At 41.5% G+C, this 23319-nt stretch overlaps 1 protein-coding gene across 1 annotated transcript in view; it reads left to right on the forward strand.

The window, feature by feature from the left end:
* The window catches only part of gli1 (GLI family zinc finger 1), a 62655-nt gene extending 39336 nt beyond the window's left edge, over positions 1–23319 (forward strand). Inside the window, exons 2-13 of the mRNA XM_074642624.1 lie at positions 7683–7792; positions 11152–11384; positions 12689–12790; positions 12900–13098; positions 13728–13896; positions 14106–14213; positions 15913–16053; positions 16190–16339; positions 16472–16636; positions 17455–17697; positions 17915–18218; positions 18413–23319. Coding sequence (XP_074498725.1) covers positions 7722–7792; positions 11152–11384; positions 12689–12790; positions 12900–13098; positions 13728–13896; positions 14106–14213; positions 15913–16053; positions 16190–16339; positions 16472–16636; positions 17455–17697; positions 17915–18218; positions 18413–20979 — 4452 coding nt within the window. The 5' untranslated portion in view covers positions 7683–7721 and the 3' untranslated portion in view covers positions 20980–23319. The remainder of the gene's footprint in view (positions 1–7682; positions 7793–11151; positions 11385–12688; positions 12791–12899; positions 13099–13727; positions 13897–14105; positions 14214–15912; positions 16054–16189; positions 16340–16471; positions 16637–17454; positions 17698–17914; positions 18219–18412) is intronic.

Here is a 23319-nt window from a genome sequence, read left to right on the forward strand (position 1 = left end):
TACAATATATTTATAAAATTACAAAGCATCAGACTCAGATAGTGTAGGGTAAAGTCCAGGATTATTTACATCTTTCTCATCATAGGCAAAGCATATAAAAACATATTACCGTAAGGTATTTGCTTGGAATTGCCAGTTTGAACAGAACAATTTTGTATATCATCATCCCAATAGTACTGAAAGTAAATAAAAAACGATATTGAATTATTGCCCAGCCCTGTAAATACCTACTTTTTGTTAACCCGTTTACCTGCTCTCAGTGATGCTTATTTTTGTTCGGTATCTTTTGAAATTGCCCGTTTTGGTTTAAGAGCAATTAATGCTGTTTAAGTAAAAGTCAAAGTAGCTGTTCAAGTAGATATGACATTAATCTCCCCTGCAGCAGGTCAGTGAATAGGGCTTATTGTACATTACAGTGATGTCTCCAGCCCTGTGGCCTTTCGGTGGTCACACCATTAGCCCCCATCAAATTACAGCAGCTGTGAGGAATTCACAGAGTCTGAGTAAAAGGGGTAAAAACACAGGGGAGAGCGGGTGGGGTGGGGGGGGACGCAGGGAAGGAGGAGAGTCTGTGTTGGGTGTGTTGGGGGGAGGGGGGGGGGGTTACAAAAACAAAGCCAGAACTTAAAAACAAAGTTTACCACCGAAGGAAAACAACAGGACTAGAAAAAGATGGTGGGTGAGGAGAGAGAGAAAGAAAAGAGGAAAAAAATGAAAAAGAAAATGAGGTAGAATCTGGACAGTGGTTGGCTGAAGGCCCGAGTCCCGCCTTGGTCCCCCCCCCCCCCCAACTCCCTCCCCATTGCTCAGTCTCCAGCCCTAACACAACAGAATCCCCCACAAGCCCAGCCACATCAGGAACGGCTGGCTACATTATAGCTGCCATTATCGTCTCTCAAGTCATAACAGCCAGAGAACACCCACCTCGACTGCAGCTCCGCCAGGAGGGGGGAGGGGCGAGGGAGAGGTCGCAAGAGCAGGAATGAGCCGGGAGAGAGGGAATGAGGGAGAGGGTGGAGGCAGCGGGGGAGAGAGAGAGAGAGAGAGAGAGAGAGAGCAGGAGATAGCCAGAGATAGAGATACAGAGCAATGGAAAAGGCAGAATGAGTGAGTAGGGAATGAGGGAGAGGGTGGGGGAGAAAGACAGGGACAAAATAGTTTCAGATGGGTGTTTACACTGCAGGACACGCTCCAAAGATGTGTGCTGAGTTTGATTTAGGCTGTTTTGTGTTGTCCAAGTAAGAGATTATCCAGCAAACACACATAGCACACATACACTGTATACTCACATTCCCATCTGAGAGCAGAGGAGAAATGAGGTTAAGAGGAGAGGGGCTGTCATTAAATGCCTCTTTCTACATTGGCTGGGGGGGTTGGGTGGGGGTAATGTGTGAGCCCCAGTTTAGTGTTACACCCAAGAGTAAAAGGAGTGTAGAAGCAGAGTGGAGCGGGCCCCGGATCAGGCCTTTTGTCTGACACAACCAGTGACCTGTGGAAATGTCTGTCCTCTCTGGAGACTTCCTCGGAGGGAGAAGGACTGACGCTTTATGGGAATGTCACAAATGGCCAAACCGTGCAAGACTAAACAATGTTTCTCTTTGTATACCACAAATACAAACTATCACCTGAGAACTGGAGTCTGTGGGACAAATACCTACCAAAAGCCATTAGGAAAAAAGTCACTTGATGTAGTCAAAGCCCTGCAACAGGTAGGCTACTACATTTGTGACTAAGATGATATTACACTTTAACAGAAAGCATGAACACACTCGCTGAGCTATGTTCCCGTCAATTTTGAAATGAAATACAATGTTGCTTGGTTTCTTAAAGTGAGACTATTTAAAACTATTTTGAAAGAGTAAATATCACATTTTTCCAGCCTTACTTGGTCTGGTATGACCAGTAGCTTATGGCGGCTAATGTTAGCAAACTCTGGTTAGGTTTGGTAGAATAGTCTTTTCTACTTGTTACACTGTATTAGCATTTATATAGTCCTGTAACAGTAATGCAAATCATATTGTAGATCGTGTAGCAATCAGTGGGCAACCTCGGGGTCTTAAAAGTGAAGCCAATGCTTAAGTGCCTTAATCTTGCATTCTCTCTAACAGCCAGCAGGGGGCGACTCCTCTGGTTGCAAAAAGAAGTATGATAGTATAGAAGTCTATGAGAAAATGACCCTACTTCTCACTTGATTTATTACCTCAGTAAACATTGTAAACATGAGTTCATGGTCTCAATTGCTAGTTTCAAGTCTTCTTCAATACAGCATGATGTTCATTTAGTAAATTATGGTCCCATTTAGAGTCAAATAGACCATAAAGCAGGGGATGCTTTAGGGCGTGGCTACCTTGTGACAGGTCGCTACCACGGCGTTGTCCGGTCTGGGAGTTGTCTGTGTTTTCATCTTACAACTTTAACCCTTTCACAGTGTGTTTTCAGTTCATGAGAGTTAATTGTAACATTTTGGTTGCCTCAAAATGTCTTATTCAGTGTTCGGTTGGACTTAGCTCCACCCTCTCCTGTTATTTCTGGTTGCGAGATGACGGCGGCCTAAATGCCAAACTCAGGGCTTCAAAACCACAGTCCACAAACCAATGGGTGACATCACGGTGACTAATCTCCACTTCTTATATACAGTCTTTGATATCTACCTTAAGTTTACCCCCATCAGACACTATAAGCTACCAGACCAAGTAAGGCTGTAGTAACAAAACAGCTGAGTGTGTTGAACGGAGTAAGGGTTTATTACTTGAATCCAACTTGGGATTTATAAGACAAAGTTAGCTCTACAGTTGTAGTTGGTATGAGCTTTTGCTGAATGGTGGCTCTCTGTGCAGCGGTTGGGTTTCTGACAGTGAATGAGTAATAGACCATAAGGGATACTAAACCGTATTTTATTTATTGGTGGTAAGCTGTGTTGGTTGGTGAGTGAGTAGGTAAGCTGGAATGGAAATTTATTAGGCTAGACCACAGTCAGGCCTTCGTGGGCTTGTTTAAAAATATCCAGTAATTGAGGTAAAGTCAGCTAATAACATCCATCCAGGATACCATGCAACTACAAGCAAGGGCTTTAAAAAAGACATCCATGAGTTTGTCTCTGGAAAAATATTACAGTGCCTCAAAGCCATGCTTTAAAGGGGACATATCATGATCATTTTCAGGTTCATACTTGTATTTCGGGTTTCTACTTGAACATGTTTACATGCTTTAATGTTCAAAAAACATAATTTTTCTCATACTGTCTGTCTTAATATATCTGCATTCACCCTGTCTGAAATGCTCCGTTTTAGCGCCTGTCTCTTTAAGCCCCCTCCCTCTGCTCTGATTGGCTTGCAAGAAAAATAAAAAAAACTAACTGGGTTGTCTTATTTCACAGTTTATGTGTTGGTCGGCACTACAGATTAGGGATGTCATAACACCTTAAATTTAGTAGTTGATACCAATACCAGTGAAATTCCACGATTCTTGATATCAATTTGATACCTAGTAAAAAACAAAAGTAAAACAATAAATGCCATGTTCTTCAACATCCACTCCTTTATTACTGTTTGCATGCTGGTTTTTGTTAGGAGGTCATAATTTCCTCTCTATTATCTATTTTATATTGCTGTGAAAACATTGAACTGGATTTATTCAAGTTTCTTGCCCAAAACTACATTTTACAAGATTACCTTTGAACACATCATGATAGCGTTATAATTTACCTTTCGCCCAATACTCGTTTTTACTGAATAAAGCCTGAACGCATCATAATAGTAAATCAATGACACCTCCTTTGATGAAATCGTGAGGACGAGAGCGTTAACTAGCTCTCATCCTGCTGATTTCAACACATTTGATGTTCACAATGTAGCATTATCAGGGGGAAAAAAATCCCCTGGATGAGGCGATGGTGAGTTTACTGCGTCCCAAACACATTTTCTATTGATGGGATGCTGTGAGTCTCGAGCCCTGATGGTACCTATGGTACCTGCAGTACTGTACACAAAGGATCACCGTCACGTTTTCAGAATTTTGTCATCAACTTGGTGTCAAAGTATCTGTTCTCCTGACATCCCTACTCCAGATACCCAAATGCATGTGCACAAGCACTATAAAAGTGACTTTTTCATGATTAACTCCTTTAAAACATACATTTCTTGATTGGTGATATTGATGAGGTCATGTTGGGGTCTTCATACACCAAGGATATGACCTTTTTCTTTTTCAAAACAGTATGATTTTCAATATACTGCTTATGCACCAACACAACACACCCGCTTAATCATTAGGGTCTGTGATATTGATAGCCTTTTGTCAGTAGTTTTTAGAATAAATGATTAAACCATTTATTTAAATCATATTTGTTAGCTGCATACATGCAACTCTTCTTTGACAGAAGCATTCATTAAATACTACAGTTTGCCTTATATACTTATGCTATAATCAAGGCCTGTTTTTTCACACTGGTTTCATCATATTACCGTGTACGGTTGGTGATGTTGTGGACAAAGTGATTGTATGTGAGGTTAGTCTGGCTTTTAGGAGTGGCTTACTTGTATGTAGGTGGTGATGTTGCAGGCTTGTGAAGTGTTTGAATGCAGAGGTTTTGGGTGTAGAAAGTGGCTGGACATCCTGTCCTCATCCTCCGCTCCTTGGTTGCTGCCCAGCTCGCTGTGGAGGAGACTTGTTTAGTTAGCCGTTTGATTTATGGCCTTGGGGTTTTTAATATGCTTCTGCCCCATCCCTCTAAAACCCAGCACCACAAAATTACACCGGGGAGCCAACTCCCTGACAGTTTCTCACAAGATATTGACCTAAAATAGCACAATGCCACGACACCTGTGTCAGCACCGTGCATGTATGAAATCATCCATCTATATGTGTTTACATGCTGTACAAAAATGCATCTATAAATACATACAGATACACATACAGTAGATAGATGCATGTATTTTACATATTTATACATGGGATTTGTTGTTTTACATTTTGCATGTTCATTAGCAACATTTTGCAACTTGTAATCTTGTTGCATTAACTGCCCAAATGTAGTATATAAACGTAATTCCTAGAAGACAGGGATGCTCAGACTTGAATTCTGTTGACTTATTCTATGTTTGCGCTTAGTTTACAGTAATTCACTGGATAAGAGCGTACTCTATGCGCCATGCAAATTAATTACACGACACACAGTTGAGTGTGTGTACAAGGAGCTACAACAGTAACGCTCACACACTCACTCGCTCCCTGGAGAAACACATCGCAAACATATTTTTCGAAAAATTCCAGCTTGCTTAAGCGCAGGTGGTCTCATACATTATTCACTCTTACTCTGAGATCCACCACCATTTATCATGTCAAACACACTCTCTCTAGCACACACTGCAAATACACTTGTCTCCAAAACTCCCTTCTCATACACACCTGCCACTGTGCTTACACAGTACAAACTGCTTCGGTATATTCATTCACACTCACTCTTTCACACACACATTCTCTGCAGACTTGGTGGCCACTGGATTATTATGCTACCCCCTGGCGAGACTGACAGGTGTGTCAGTATGTGTGTGTGTGTGTCAGGCTGTCTGGCGACCCCCTTCTCGGTATTTATGAGTTCTGGACAGCTGAGGTGCTCGGCGAGATCTCTATTTAGCGCTTCCAGCTAATTATCATACACACATCCCCAAGCAGGCGCTGAATATATGCAATTAGCCCCCCGGACCGCCCACATCATTTAGCCGCACGCTAACTTAACGTATCAAATCCCCCTGGTGGCTTGTGGGCTTAAATAGGTCCCCACTGCCCTTTTAACACTTGTGCTACTACATAACAGGCCCAGCGACCTGTTACACTCAAACTACAGAGCTTTCATCTGCAGTGGACAGCAGCTCTCCCAGTTTGAGTTGGAGCACTTGTCACATGAACAGCAGCGATGGAATATTTTTGATTCCACATGTATGGCAAAGATTTAAGTGCAGAGTTAAAGAATATGGTGTAAGATAGTCCTATGCTGGGGTTGAGACATTAAAGTGAATCCTGTTGCACAGACGAAGCTCTCTCCTTGCTCTTGCTTTACCCACAGCCCTACAGTAGTTTAATTACGTAACAAGTAAGTTTATAGTTAAGGCAACAAGAAGTCTGCCTTACACTGTTATGGGTTTTAACATTAAAAGTAAATATGCAATATATATGTAATTTAGTTGATTTGACAAATGATCAAGACTATGAACTAATGTTTTGGCTTTTCATCAGCGTGTACAGTAATGTGTTGGTCCTAATTACCTGTGTAACCATGTAAGAGCCCACAGTCCCGACTATTAGTACCTGCACTGATGTGGTTGGATGTAATGAGCAGGTGCTTGTTCTCAAGATCTCTCAGCTAGAATTACCTTACACATGCACTCTCGCTGAAAGATACCATTCTCAATATGTTTCATACAAAAGGCCGCTTTGTTCTGCTTTCATTTTTCTCAGTTTGTGTTGCTAGCATCCCGTAACTGTTTGTTTTTTGAAGCATTGAGGCAGATTTTCTTCTTCTGTGTGTCTTTTCCACGGTGATCCCTACTTTCCAGGATGGGAAGGTGCGGCAGGTTTTTAGTGTCTGTCAGCGGTGTTTAAGGTGCACGACTTTGTTTAGAGAGGAGAGATTATAGCCAAGCCCACGGTTTGTGTCACAGGGTTTTGTCTAATCTGTAGGAGTGTGTCAGGGCACATCAGTACCATCACATCACCTGCTTTTAAAGTTTCTAACGTACATACAAGTACAATTTACAGAGCTGACAGGTGTCTATTCCTTACACCAATTGAAGTTGCTATTTAGGGAACATTAATGTTAATGTTACGAAATCATATGTACTGTTTCAATTTATCCAAATAGCGCTTTAGATGCTTATATTTCTATTAATGTGTGACTGCAGAAGGGCAACTCGAGCATTGTAGTCTCTGTTAAAAAAGAGTTAAACAACCCCTCAGTTCTCAGACAGAAATCAACGCTGCCGAACAACTGCACTTTAAATCACCTTAAACTGTCAACACACCTGTAATGGGGTTTGCCTCCAGTTCACCTGTAAACAGTACCTCACAATGATACGCATAGACGTGTTTAACATGTCCTTTTTCCATATTATTTCCATTGTATGAGACTTTATATATTTGGAAGTGTTGTAGTTTTATTCATATATGACTAACAATAGTTAAGAAACATTTTGCAGTTAATATTTTATATGACAAACATACAACTAATCCAATAAAATATGATGGATTGAAGCGGGTGTAGCACCAACATTGTTCACTGTGAGTGATTTTACTTTTTATTCTTAACAAAATGTGACTTCTAACCTGTATTTTAATTACTGTAAGTTATATTTGAATGCAAGGCTGCAGGGTGTATTTTTTACTTTGTTTAACCTTATTTCTACTGTGGTTTTTACATTTCTACTTTTACTTAAGTAATGGATTTAGTACTTTGTCCTAGCTTTGTTTAAAATAAGTATGAGTCAAGCTTTTCAAAGAAAGCTTGCTTTGCCCTTGAACTGTTTGGCTTGGTTTGGTCTGTTATTAACATCCTACATATTCTTTTTTTCCCCCTCAACCACAATTGTTTTTGTCTATTTGGCTTTTCTTTCTAGAGTTTAGTTTGGTGGGGTTTTGTTTGGGTTTTCCCACGTCATCCTAACCGTGTCCATGTGTTTGTGCGTCAGGTCCAGGGTGTACGGGGAGCAGTAGGTCTCGGAGCTCCAATGCCAGTGGACATGCAGCCACACCAGGGGCTGTATCACTACGAGACCTCACCCAGCCAGCCCTCCAGAGGGTAAGACAGTAGTTAGCATGTGCTAAGTCCTCAACCGTTACTCTATGGCTGCATTTTATTAACCTCTATTTGTCATGGGGAATTCCTCAATGGTTTCACATTAAAGAAATATAAGGAACAGTTCAACATTTTGGGAAATACGCCTATTTGCTTTCTTTCCAAGAGTGAGATAAGATAACGTATTCTATGGATTAGAAGATCGATACCACTGTCAACATTAACGTAAGCAGTGGGGGAAAAAACAAGCCTTGCACTGTCCAAACTTTGGAAATACTTCTACCAATAACTCTGATATGCTTTCTCTTGTTTGTTTAACCTATACAAAAGAATAAAAATGTAAAAAGGAAAAAGGAAATTTTGTGATTTCAGGGGGAGTTAAGTGTTGAGCCCAACCAATGCGAGATTTTTGAGGCTCTTACCCATATGGATATTTGAGAGTTAAAAGAATCTAATAACTATATCTATATTGACCAATATTCTTCTTTTTGTCACATAAAGACATAACATACTAGGGCTGCAACTAATGATTTTCATTGTCGATTACTCTGGCGATGATTTTCTTTTTCTTGATTAATAGATTAGTTGTGTCTATAAAAGTTCAGAAAATTGTGAAAAATGTTGATCAGTGTCAAATCCCAGGACGACATCCTCATATGTCTTGTTTTGTCCACAACTCAAAGATATTCAGATTACTGTCATAGAGAAGAAAAAAGAAAATATTCACATTTAAGAGGCTGGAATCAGAGAATTTTGACTTTTCTTTTTCTTAAAAAAATTACTCAATCGACCGATTAAGTGATTATCAAAATAGTTGCCGATAAGTTTAATAGTTGACGACTAATCAATTAATAGTCGCAGCTCTATAACATACACACAGAATAAAAACAAACTTTCAGAGCCATATAGAGGACAAACTATGTAATGGTGACTGTTTCTGAGTTACCTCAAAAATTTGTAGAATTTGTGTTCCACAATTTCTTTTTATTTATCAACCAACTTACACAACAATAACGTTATATCTGTGAGAGCTAATATCGGTCAGTATATGGGCCCAGTAGATTAATGCAGGCTTACATGTTGAAGCCATTACGTGACAAACAACAACTGCCCAGCACTTCTGTGACGTGGGTTGACAGATATGGTCGGCAAGATGGTGTAAAACCTGGCAACCTCACTGTGATGACAAGATTTTAAGAAGTTAAGCACCCGGCCCAGCAGGAACTATTAGTGCTACCCCTAAATGGTTTCTGTACAGGTTTGACTTTGTGTCAATAAGTTTAAAGGTTCTAGTTGGCATATTTTCTAACTGTGGACAGAGCCAGACTAGCTGATTCCCACTGCTGCTTCCAGTCTTTGTACTAAGATTGATCAATCTTCTCAGGAATCACAGCAGTCCCTCTCTAGAAAGCAGGGATCCTACTAATTTTAGAGGCTCAGAAACTGTTCCTATTTTAATCACACAGATATTCTGAGGGTGCAGAAGCCCAGGTCTCGCTGCAATTGTTGTGGACGCAGTGCTAGCTCAGCCCCTCACTCCTCCCCCTCTCCTCCCTCCCTCCCTCCCTTCCTTCATGCCACCCAGGTTGCGGGTGGACTCGGCCTCTCTCTGACAGCTGCTAATTACAGGCTGACCAGGCCCCGCTGCGCTCTGCATGACTGCCTCGCGCCCCGCTCAGGTTACCCAGAGTGAGGGAGAAACAGAGAGAGATGGAGAGAAAGGTGGCTGGTCAGGGAAGAGAAAGACAGAGGAGCAGGAGGAGGAGGAGGGAGGAAGAGGAGATAGAAAGTGACAGAGAGAGAGAGGGGGAGAAACAGAGAAGTAGAACAGAAGGGATGAATGGGAGAAGAGAAAAGGAGTGAGAGGTAGAGTAGGGGGGAAACCAGCACAGTGGATTAGAGAGGACAGATTAAGCTCCCGTGTGGAATACACGTTGTGGTGAAAGAATTAAAGAACTGAAAGGACGACTTAGGAGAAGGTGGATAGATGAAGTCTGCCCCTTTAGGAGAGGAGCGAGAGGGACAGCGACAGAGAGAGAAAAAGAAGAGGAGAGACAGATTTTGAACTAACCAATGAGACTGAAGAAAGGTCAGAGAAAACATTGAAATTCATGAGGAGGCTGGAAAGTTCCAATGAAGCTTCCCTTCTCTAGTTTGGTAGGGGAAAACCCAGATGAGCAAATTTCCACAGCGTAGACCAACATAAGGGCTGTACCCCATCTAGTGGATAGAACCAGACATCACAAGGCACCTCTTCTTTCCAGGCTGCTCTAAATAGTTACTATAAATGTTATAGATAAGGTGGTATTTATAGAAGCTTCTCTCACTTATCTGGGCCCAGAAGTGACATAGGAAACACAGAAAAATATTACATAATATTTATATATAATATAAAATATTCTTTCAATATGTATTTACCATTTGATTATGTATTTATTTATTTTATGTAATTTTTTATGTATTTCTAATTCATCATGCTCATTTATTTATTTAATTTCTGCAATTTATTTATCTATTTATTTCTATTTCATCATGCTCATTTATTTATTTAATTTCTGTAATTTATTTATTTATTTCTAATTCATCATGCTCATTCATTTATTTTCTGTAATTTATTTATTTCTAATTCATCATGCTCATTCATTTATTTATTCATTTATTTTCTGTAATGTATGCATTTATTTATTTTTCTAATTCATCATGCTCATTTTTTAATTAATTTTTTTTAAATTTATTTATTTCTAATTTGTCATGCTCATTTATTTATTTATTTATTTGCTGTAATTTATTTATTGATTGATTTATAATTCATCATGCTCATTTATTTATTTTCTGTAATTTATTTATTTCTAATTCATCATGCTCATTTTTATATTTATTTTCTGTAATTTATTTATTTATAATTTGTCATGCTAATTTATTTATTTATTTGCTGTAATTTATTTATTTATAATTTGTCATGCTAATTTATTTATTTATTTGCTGTAATTTATTTATTTATAATTCATCATTCTCATTTATTCATTTATTTTCTGTAAATGTATTTATTTAGGTCAGATTCATCATGCTCATTTATTTATTTATATATTTATTTCCTGTGTCACTTTAGGGTCCCAAAACTGCTCACCTACCACTATATGTTCTGTGATGCTTTCTGCCTCTCAGTGACTTGCAACACTCTTGAACACTCTCCTTAAAATTTCTATTTTGTTACAAATTTGGTCTTCATGTAAATATATAGTGTTGCACTACAGTCTACTATTCCTACCACTCCCGCCATGTATTTTTGCAGTTGCCATTTTACCCATGACTTTTAGATTATTTCCTCATAATTAATAACTGTGTTTCTTTGATATCTGCAGCCTACTCCCATCGGACCAGTCTCCCTACAGTGATGTGTCTCCGCTGCGCGCCCCACACCTCAACGGCCCTCCTCAGGACTGCCGCGCTATGTATAATCCCATGACTCCCACTATGACTCATGGATCAGGCCCAGGACAGGGAATCGGCCACTGCATGGATCAATACATGAGGCCCCCTCAGGCCCCACCGCCACACAGCATGATGGGCCACCGGGGCATGCCGCCCACAGAGGGTGAGTCAGAGTATCTTTTTACATCTCCTTAATCTCACAGCTGCTACTGATTTGGTCTTAAAGATACCTGAGAGACTGAGCAAGAAACAGAGACTACCCAGCTTTCTACTATAGGAAAGATCGACGGTCAACAGAAGGCCGGTTGTACTGCTGAGATATGTGTCTGTTACTCTGCTGAAACACAGCAGCTGGGACTAATCTAAATTAGCCAATTAATATAAGGTGAACTAGAGATAAAAAGTAGACCCTTTAACCCTCTGAGACTGAGTCTTGGAATAAATTGGGTATCACTGGAAAGCTGAGATTCTTGTGGATCCAATGAGCCCAACTGTATTCATGTGTGATGATGTTAGTCCTCACTGTAGCCCTTTCATATACCATCTTTTTTAAACTTGACCTCACTGTATAAAATGACCTGTGGTGACCTCTAAGATAATCACAGCCTCATGAAACTTTGTGCTCGCCATTCAATCAAAGACATGCAATTCTTGCAGAAATTTCCAAGTGTCAAAAGTTTTTGATACCAAATCACAGCATGGCTTTTTCTATGCTGTTCCTTAAGGTGTTGGTGTCTTAATGTGGTATTCTGGAGGGATTATTGATCATTTTGATCAATTCTCAATTGGTAAGAAATGGTTAAATTTAGCACCAAATCTGTATAACAAATGGTATCAACTCAAAAATTGCTGCAACAACTTATGAGACATAATAGAGCATGAGAATGGCCATCATATACTTCGATCATAATGTTCTTAGCCCTTACACGCTTTCGCAATTTAATTAATTAATTAATTCAAATTTATTTCTAATTAATTACTATAACAACTTGACACACAGTGCATCTCAAATTAATCTTAAGGTTCACAGCTTTTAGATTATGTACATCACTTCTATGTGGCATATACTGTTTAGCTGCTATCTCCCCTTAAAGACCCCCTGTACTCCCATAAAAACACAAAAACGGGTCTAAGTGGCTCTCTTAGGGTTAAACATAAAATATGTTATAGTGAATCTACATTAACTATGAATGCTGAACAGATGCCAGCAGATTAATGTTGCATTGAGTTACAATATGTGTCAATTCTACTTCACCAGTTTCTCCCTATTTTGTCTCATTTCCTCCAAAAAACTTCAAATGACTGGTTGTTGTCAATCAGCTTGTGTTATATACTACAACACTGCAGGTCAACTTGATGTTTTAAACATGTGCACAGGGCTACACTACGAGTTACAGAAACCCATAAACCTTCTGTGAATCTCTGCAGTATGTTTCAGTGTTTCTGTCTGTCCTTAATGTCCAACAGGTGGCAATAGCACCCCCTACTGTAACCAGAACAACATGATGTCCTCTCATCACAACTTCTGCCAGATTCAGCCTGGCTCCGATCAGATTGGCTCAGTCGATGGTAAGTTAACACTCCCCAACGTTTCCTTTAAGTATAAATCTTGTGTCTAAAAGATTTTGCATCATCAAAGCTCAACCTCCTGCTCTTCTTGTCCTCTGTTTCCCTTCAGGCTCTAGGTTCTCCACACCTCGCTCCATGCTGAAACTGAGTAAAAAGAGAGCTCTGTCCATCTCTCCTCTGTCTGATGCCAGTGTAGACCTGCAGACGGTGATCCGGACATCACCCAACTCCCTGGTGGCCTTCGTCAACTCTCGCTGCCACCCTAACGGGGCCAGTTCTTATGGCCATCTCTCTGTGAGCGCCATGAGGTCAGATATTTTACTATTCTAGTTAAGCATAACAATGCATTTAAAAGCCAGCAATATATCCATTTCCACATAACTAATAAGGTCTAATATTCAAGGTAATGGATTCAAAATATTGCTGCATATTCCCTGATTTTAAAATATGCAATATTTTACTTTGAGGCATGAAGTTTGTTGCTAGTTCCTCTCCCCTCACATTAGCACACCAATATTTATCACCTGACATTTATCTTCTACTTTCAAACACCATCTAGTCTGAGCGTGAGGTAATTACATCCCTAAAGCCACCACAGATAGCTAAAAACAGACAACAAATGCAGGTGAACGGCAATAAAATTAATTAAAGAATAAATCAAAACTTTGGTGAAATCCACCTGTTCAGCAGTGCTTGATAACTAAAAGTCTGCTGGCCAATTGCTCAGACAAATACACCAAAGCAAATGAGGAAAATAAATGCAAATAATGACAAAAAATGGCAAAAAAGTTACATATTCTTCATGAGAAAGAAAGAAAGAAATATTTTTATCTGGCCATGATAAATATCCAAGTAATAGTTCACTGGTTGTATTAATTTTGATTGGACTTGTTCCATTAGCTTTCATAGAGTTGTCATATTGTTGTTTTCTCCACAGCCCATCCCTCGGCTATTCCAGCAATATAAACTGCCAATCCAGGCAACAAGGCTCCATGTATGGAGGAGGCATGGGGACGCCTCTAGGTGGACACACACCAGGTCCCTGCCAAGCTTCCCGCTTACCCCCCCACAATCCACGGCTGCACGCTCCACCCAAGCACGGACACGTAAGACGGCCCTCTCACTCATTTGCAAAGCAGTCAGAGGAATTCAGCATCAGTCAGAGCGCTGGGAGAGGATGGATGGGAGGTGGGAATAGGAAGCTATAGGGCGGGTCTATGATAGGGAGAATTAAAATCTGTATTAATTGCATGAATGTGAATGACTTTCAGAGACAGAAACAAAGGTGACATGATGTGTGTGTTTTGTTTTGTAGCTGAAGACAGAGCCAGGGCTGGGAGGTGTGATGGATGGCCTGAATCTGAAGAGCCTGGAGGAGAGGTCAGAGGGAGACGTGGGCAGTCCTTCGTCCACTGGTACTCAGGTACAGATCCGGTCTTATTCTCACCTTCACACATTTACATTTTGGTTTTCTCATTAGATTTGTCAAATATGCATGCTGCAGTAGGCCTATAAAAGTAAACATGTTTGCCTGATATGGGCCCACATTGCAGGTGTTGTCTTGTTGACCATTTTCTTACCAAAAGTAATAGGCTACAGTCGACATTCAAAGAAAGTATGTTTTTTTCAGCTTTCCTGTTTTCTGTAGCTGTAGTTGGCAAATAGGGCGCCAGAATATATGAACTGTCAAATTGACATAGCTGGAATTCAACATAATTGCAACACAATTGCAAGCATTATGTCATGAAGCAAGAAGCTCTTTTTTCTATACTGGGATCTCCTTATGGAACAACCTGCCCTTGCATATTAAACAAACAAATGCAATTTTTAAACAAAAGTCGAGGCGGATCTGTGAGGAATGTTGATGGTTCATTTTTAAGGGAGGGACTTTGATTCATGGGCGTCGAGGAGGACTATTAGGTTTGTGTTGTAATTTGTATGTTTCCACGTTGTGTTTGTCGTTTCCATCGAGGACCACTTCGGAAATAAGTGTTTTTAGTAATGCTTTTAATCGCTATGATCTAGGATTTGTTTTTGTGTTATAATACATGATTTTGAGTTGTGATGCTTTTAAATTCCTAATAAAAATCAAATCAAATAACCTCCATCATCACAGCAGCACATGACTAGCTGATATCTGATAGGTAATCTATTCCAGTAGATTTCACATTTTTGTACACAGTGGCGTTTTTAGGTGGTAAAAACAATTTACCAGTTACACAATTTGTTTCTGTGCACTATTTCATATTTTCCACACAGTTAAACACCGGTGATAATCCCACAGAGCACATACCTGTTCTCCTCAATTTACTGTTATACTGCTGCTCAATTTCCTATTTGCATTACTGCGTTGTCCTGCTGCTTTCACGTTTGGCAATCCTCTCAGAAAGATGCTTGACATCCTGAAAGTCTGTTCTTGACCAGCTACCATCCCCTCCAAATAAGAACACACTTCTCTGACAAGCTAGCAGTTTGCTATTTTTCCTGGAGAACCACTCCATGTTAAATCTGATATTTTTTACCTGCGGTTTGGTTTATAACAATAACGCCGGCTGGTGGGCACCGAGTTGTTTAATCTTGTTTTTCTTCAAAAGGCCGAATTTCACATTTGTGCTGTAGAAGATAATCTACATCGTTCATGATGACCGCAGTTACTATCTACTTTAACTTCTGCCAACTACAAGCAAATGACGACACCAGTACTACGTGGCAAACAGCCAATCAAATCGCAGCGTGGCAACAGCTAATCAGCCTCACCTGGCATCAAATTTGTGCCATCTTGCCAAAGCCTTTGGGCATGCGCATTGTTGTTTTCCCACACTCAGGGCACTTGCTTCTCGAGCCAAGCACAATTAAAACGCCATTTTATAACTATTAAATGCAGCCACTTGAGTCTGAAATAACAGCAGCCACCACCAAGGATTTTTATACACGCAATAATAAAAAATTATCCAATTATATAAATTTCTAAATTACTCAGTACCAATTAAGCCACACTTTTTTCTGTTACCAGCAGGTGGGGCTTTCCACACTTTCCCCAAATAACTCCTCACCTCTATTTTTACACTATTTCCTTCAACTTGAGCCATAAACTTCTGGTTTCTCCCCATGTGTCTCATCAGGACCCTCTCCTGGGTCTACTGGATGGCAGAGATGACTTGGACAAGGACGACGGGAAGCCTGAACCAGAGGCCATCTATGAAACCAACTGCCACTGGGAGAGCTGCAGCAAGGAGTTTGACACACAAGAACAGCTAGTTCATGTAAGAGATAGATCAACCGATAGATATTGTAGACTAAAGTGATAAAAACAAAAGCAGGAAAAATACAGCATTTTAACAAAATGCTATCTACAGTATATCACTCTGATTATTAATAATGACTCTCTCTATTTAACAGCACATCAACAATGAGCACATCCACGGAGAAAAGAAGGAGTTTGTGTGTCACTGGCAGGAGTGCTCTCGAGAACAGAGGCCTTTCAAAGCCCAGTACATGCTGGTGGTTCATATGCGCAGACACACAGGAGAGAAGCCACATAAGTGCACTGTGAGTGTGTCTTTAGTCTCACTTTCTTTTTCTCTCAATTTCTATCTCTGTTTTTGTTTAGCTTTTGAAAGTTGTTCTCTTTATTGCAACTTGGTTGCAGTTATGAAATCGTTCTGTATATTTCTGTTTTAGTTCGAAGGCTGTAATAAGGCCTACTCTCGTCTGGAGAATTTGAAGACCCACCTGCGCTCTCACACCGGAGAGAAACCATATGTGTGTGAACATGAAGGCTGCAACAAGGCCTTCTCCAATGCTTCAGACCGGGCCAAGCATCAGAACCGAACTCACTCCAATGAGGTACTGTAGTGTAGGCTACAACACTGAAAAGTATTCTAGCTTGAACAATACCTTAACAACTGGCTTTGGACATTATTAAATGGGATACTGTAGTAAGCTATACCTTATCTTACCAAGGCTAACAGATAAGTGATTTATGTCTTTTATGTGCCCAAAGACAATATTTAGTAGGGGAAATTTTATGTTAAAAATGCCACAACATTTGTTGTTATTGGTCAAAAGTCTTGAAATTTGGTATGGACATACTTGGGCAAGTATCTAACAGTACAACTGAGGATTTTTAGATCGCACTGTGAAATCACACTTTTATTTTATTTTTACACTGTATATGTGTGCATATCTTTGATATTCAATTTGTTATGAGTTCATAGATACCAAATACTTGACACAGTTTCTTACAGACATTTTCTTTTGATAATATATCTAGTATTTGGGCACAAGGGACTACTGTTTTTTCCTAAAAATATAATGGAGTCTATTGCAAAAACAGTAGTCCCATGTGCCAAAATACTAGATATAGTATGATAAGAAAAAACAATTTCAGTTGTGGACACAAATGGGTTACCTAAGTTAATTTTAAAATAATTCAGTAAATTACTAAAAGAGTTGTAGAGATTCAGACTTCTGCAAATATATTGGATGTCCATAATGTCAACTATAGCAAATCAGGAAAAATACACTGACATTAGTTTGTATTGATCCAAGAATGGTTAACTACGAGAGACACTTTCTTTAGCAGTAAAGTCAATTTTGGTATACACAACTGTGCACACATAAACAAGATGTTGTGAATTAACAGATGCTTTGCTCTTTTACAGAAACCTTATGTATGTAAGATCCCCGGTTGCACTAAGCGGTACACAGATCCGAGCTCTTTACGTAAACATGTGAAGACGGTGCACGGCCCTGAAGCCCACATCACCAAGAAGCACCGTGGAGACACAGGACCTCGACCCATTGGTTCAGCTATGACTCCTGGAGGCCAGAGCTCTGAACTGCTGCTGGAGAAAGAGGAGACACGCAGGGAGGACTGCAAACTGTTGGCTCCCGAGACTGCTCTGGTGAGTGATACATTTGATTTATGGTCCTTTAATTATAAGAAAACAAACAAAGCTCCAATGTTAAAAGCAACACATCCATAGTTTTTTTCCCCAGCCCATTACATTACAAAAGAAATTGAATTTCCCCTCGGGGATTAATAAAGTGCCTTTCTTCTTCTTTCTTTCTTCTTCTTCATACAGCAAAAGGGTTCTCATGACATTATATTACTTCTTTCAGAAATCCCAGCCAAGCCCTGGTGGTCAATCATCCTGCAGTAGCGAACGTTCTCCACTGGGGAGCGCCAACAACAATGACAGCGGGGTGGAGATGAACCTAAATGCAGCTGGCAGTCTGGAGGACCTCACAGCACTGGAGGACGGAGTTGCAGGTGGAGGAGCGGAGCCAGTAGGTGTAGGAACAATGGGAATGTCAGCACAGGCTTTGAAGAGGCTGGAGAACCTGAAGATTGACAAGCTGAAGCAAATCCGCAGGCCGACCCCTCCTGGCCGCTGCGCCAATAACAAGCTACCTGCACTTCCTGGTATGTTCTGTAATGAAATAATTAATATTCAGTACGCTGTTGCAGGCATATTCTTAGTTTATATTGGTGAAGTCTGAATTGTTGCACATAACTGACCAATGACTGATAAAGGATTCAGGGATTGTTAACATTCTTGGTTTGTATTGACGAACTGTTTCTAAAACTGTTTCCTCCTTCTGGTTGTTCATTTTCAGGTCCAGGTGAGAATATGGGAATGTGTGCACCTTCTCCGCTCCTCTCAAATCGACGAGTTATGGAGCTGTCCAATCACGAGTTAGGAGGTGGCACATCGGTTGGCTGCTCTTCTAATGACAGGAGAGGAAGCGGCACCAGCAGCCTAAGCTCTGCATATACCGTCAGCCGCCGGTCCTCCATGGTGTCTCCTTACCTGTCCAGCCGGCGCTCCAGTGATGTCTCACAAATGGGAGGAACGGGAGGGGGAGGATGTCACCTCCTTGGCCCAGAGCAGAGTGGGGGAGACCCCCTCTCTCCTGAGACCAATCGCAGAGGAGCTCCATGTCCTGGAGGAGGAGGACTGCCAGGTCTTCCTAATTTAACACCCGCCCAGCAATACAGCCTAAAGGCAAAATACGCTGCAGCAACTGGTGGACCGCCACCTACTCCTTTACCCAATATGGAGCAGCCAGGTACTCCGGGCAGAAGAGGAGGTGTTTTGAGTGAGTACCAGGGTCAGCCTCTGCCTCCCTTCCTTCAACAAGGTGGTCCACGTAGGCACAGTGCCAACACAGAGTATGGCACTGGTGTTATCTACCCTCACCAGGCTCCAGGTAACAACAGCAGGCGAGCCAGTGACCCGGTTCGATCGGTAGCAGATCCACAAGCCCTCCCCAAGCGCTTCAATAGTCTTAATAATGTAGCTATGATGGGCCGAAGGAATGCGCTGCAACACCGCGGCTCTGACACCAGTCTTTCCCGCCACCTGTACTCCCCTCGGCCACCTAGCATTACAGAGAATGTAATGATGGAGGCCATGGGTATGGAGCCCCACCTTGCCCCCGTTGATGCCAGGGATCGGTCCATGATGATGCCCCCTGGAGAGAGGAGCTTCATTGGATACCAGCAACAGCATCAAACTCTTGGAGGAGTTGGAGGTGCTCTTGGAAACCAACTGTCTCCAACCCATGACTCCCTGAGCTGCCCAGACCAGGGTTACATGCAGGGGCACTACCAGAACCAGGGAGTGGAAGTCGCTTCCAGGGCTGGTGGCAATCCAATGGGCCAAGCGAGGCCTATTAACCCAGAGGGCATGTCTAATACACTTCTCCAACAGGCCGAGTACAGTATGAGCACCTGCCAGCTCAGTCCCTCGGGCCCCCATTACCCCAGCATAGGCCAGGGTGGAGATGCTGGAGGCCCTTGGAGTGATTCCCATAGCCAGATCCAAACTTCCAACCATGCTCTCCAGAACCAGCGAGGAATGCAGTATTCAAATCCTGGCCTGCAGCCTCAACAGACACAGGCCCACTTCAACAATCAGACAGGCCTCTACAACAGTCCTGATGGGACCCACAAACTCACCATCAAGCCTGAGCAGCAGTTCCACCCCGGGATGGGAGGTGGAAATGCCTGTCAAAGTGCAAAGCTCCAACAGCAGCGGATGCTACTCCAGCAGACCCAGGGTTACCCGCAGCAGACAGGCCAGGTCCTGGTGAGGAACTCTAACAATCCCAGCTGTGACTTTCAAGGGCAAAACCAGAACTCCTTCCCCAGTGGAGGGGGCTTGAGCTTGGGCTGTGCTGGCACTGCGCTCTCAGATGGGCAGAGGTCGGAAACCCCCATGGTACAGGTGAAGGAGATGATGGTGAGGAACTATGTACAGTCACAGCAAGCGCTCATGTGGGAGCAGCAACAAGAACAACAGCAGCAGAGTGGAATAAAAGCTCCTCCTGTATCTGTTAATATGGATATGAGTGCCCAGACAGCAATGATGCAGCACAGTCCACAGCAACAAAACCAGAATCTATACTCCAGCCAGCCCTATCCGTCCTACCCCAACCAGAACCTTGTCATGAGCCCTCCGGCCCACAGCCGAGGGCCCAGCTCTGCGACACATAAAGACCAGCAGCTGACAGGTCTCCAAGGTTCATGTTATGGCCAGGAGATGGTGGTCCCCAGGCCCCCTCAGGGACGGAAACCTCTCAGCCGCCAAAACAGCCTGTCACAGGTAGGAGCAGGCTACCTGGGTAGCCCGCCCCACCTCAGCCCTGTCCACTCCACTACCAGCCCCAGGCGAGCAGTCCGACTTCCTCCAGTTCAGCATCCACAGCACCAGCAAAATGAAATGTTCTCTCCTTCCAATAACAACAACATGTACTATTCGGGTCAGATAAACATGGATATGGACAAACACATGGACCCCCAGAATGGACCTTGTCTCAACCAGCAGCACAGTATGGGGTCCAACCTGGACCCGACAGGTGGCACAAAGCCTGCCCCAATGACTCCCTATCCTGAATCTGGCCCCATCTCCAATGCCTTAGAAAACCTGGACCTGGATAATGCTCGGATAGACTTCACCTCCATCATTGATGATGCTGAGTCTTCCTCATTCAGCCCAATAAACAATCCCCTTCAGGGTCAGCCAGGGTCTTCCTCCCAAGCCTCATCCCGCCTCACCACCCCCCAGACTTCTGTCACCCTAGCTTCAGGCTCGGGTCTGTCCAACATGGCTGTAGGCGACATGACGTCCATGCTTACCTCGCTGGCTGGGGAGAATAAATACCTGAACACGCTGTCTTAGGAGAAGGCATCTTTTTCCAGATTAACAATCAAATAGAGGCCTCGGCCAGTTCTTTATGTTTTAATGGAGATCCCACATGGAAATGTATGTAGCCCAGTATTCAGGGGTAACCAGCATGGGGTTTAAAACACTAAAGTGCTGTTGCTTACAGTGGTACATTTCAAGGATGTCCAGTTAGGATAACTTAGACAAACTTTTGAATGGATCATCAGTCGGGGCTGTTTTATACATCACCATAAGCCTTTATACGTAAACCCAACACTCATTTGAGCCAGGATCCTGAACTCGTGAGGGGTCTGTTGCTACAGGATACCAGGAATAATGATATGTGGTAATGTGTTTTGGTTACAAGTTGAGACTAAGCTACTAATGTGATCCCATCAAAGGTTGCAAAATTGTAAGAATCCCCACCCGAAACCTTAAAACCAAAGGTGCCTGATCAACCTCCCTCGCTGTATTGTTCCTTCGCTGCCTTGGTACTTGCTATTATTCTGTGCCTTACCGTAAGACACAGAGCTATTATGCCTGATATGAAACTGAACTTTTTCCAAACAGGCATTCCAGTCACATGGGGCTGTGGCAACAGTGGAGCAGAGAAGGATGCATGTAAATACGTTTTATAAACATTTATATATGTTGTGTATATGACAATGAGACGGTGGATAAATCATCCTCCGCCTTGTGATAGACCGCTTGGATTCTGACGGCCAATGTTCAGACGGGAGTTTGTAAGATGGTGGTTTGAAGAACTGAGTGAAGACTAAAGTTGTGCTTTTTAGTGATTGAGAAATTATTTCTCGGTGCTACTAAATATTAATCTGTATTGCTAGGGATTTCTTCCTTGTCATGAACAACACACTCTGTATAGTGGCGTATCAGTATTCCCACACATGCACAAGACAGACAGTCACTCAGGACTTGTTGGTGTTTGAATCTTTGGTGTTCAGATTACACGTATGTTGTAATTGCCTTTCCAGACAGAGAGTTTGCACTCCATATGTTTACTGTAAGTGTTCCTAAAGCAGCTGTGTACTTTTTTTTTTTTTTTCAGTGGTGTTTATAACTGCAAAACGGAAAGTTCCTTGTTCTTTCTAAGGTACATACACAGGGGATAAAGTGTTCAAATATAGTATGTGTGCAACAGTCCCCTCTACATTACAGTATATTCAAACATTAACCCGACCTTACGACTCGTACAGGACTCAGCTGAGGATGACGGCTATTTTGAATGAAACCCGAGTCAGCTGGTCTGTATCTGTTAACAGATCAGTAATAGTTTCCTATGTTTGAGAAACTGAGGTACATTCATAGTACGGTGCTGCTGCACTTCGGCTCTAATCCCAAAGAGGAATTATTTGGAAAATTCTGCATTATTAATTCAGGACAGGAGATCAAGAAGTGGGAATTTTATCAATTGCTACCACTGTAGTAAAATACATATTGTCATGGGTACACTGAGGTACTTTTTTTTTTGCGACTATTGAGCTGTTTCATACAGAAGAAGGCTGCAGCTCTTGGTAGGAGAACAACTAATTTTACACTGTGGCTTTGCACTGACTACAGCACTGTGTGGAAAGGTCTCTGTCTCTTATGACTATTCACATGAACCTCATTTTGATAGCGATAAAGCATTATCACAGTATTTTCTTAATAGTCATTCAAGAACACATCTGAGCACAGCTAGACTCAGTAAGGCCACATTTAAGTATTGCCGAAGCAGTTCACGAGACTTTTCAGAATAAAATAGTATTGCTGAAGCATTTCATGAGACTTTTCAGAATAAAATAGTATTGCTGAAGCATTGCACGAGATTTTTCAGAATAAAATTGTATTGCTGAAGCATTTCACGAGACTTTTTTGAATAAAATAGCAGCGTCACTGCAAAGTTTACTAAGCATAGCAGGAATGAACATTTCTTCATTTTGGAAAAAGTGCACAACCTACCAAAGACACCTTAAAATGACTGAGAAAAAAGATGCACAAATAGTCTATTTTAACACAACACTAACACTAGCAATAAGGGCATGAACATTGAATGATAGTGCTGTTCTTTAGAATGTATGAGATGTTTTGTATAAAATTATCTTTTTATATTAATGAACTTTATGGATGTTGCCTTCTATGTGTGCATTTTTTGTTTTTTTATAACTGTCATCCTGCATTCTGACTTTTTTGCTGGCAAAAGAATATCACCTTTAGCAATTGAAAGCTATAATAGTAGCATTAACTACAATAGACAGAAGTCAAGTGTTATATTTTGTGTACAATTTTCTACATTTTTATACAAATGTGCTATATTTTACCAGTTTATGAATAAAGATGTTCAGTGGGATGGATGCA

The sequence above is a fragment of the Sebastes fasciatus genome, chromosome 1 (assembly GCF_043250625.1).
Source record: "Sebastes fasciatus isolate fSebFas1 chromosome 1, fSebFas1.pri, whole genome shotgun sequence".
Classification (NCBI taxonomy): Eukaryota; Metazoa; Chordata; class Actinopteri; order Perciformes; family Sebastidae; genus Sebastes; species Sebastes fasciatus.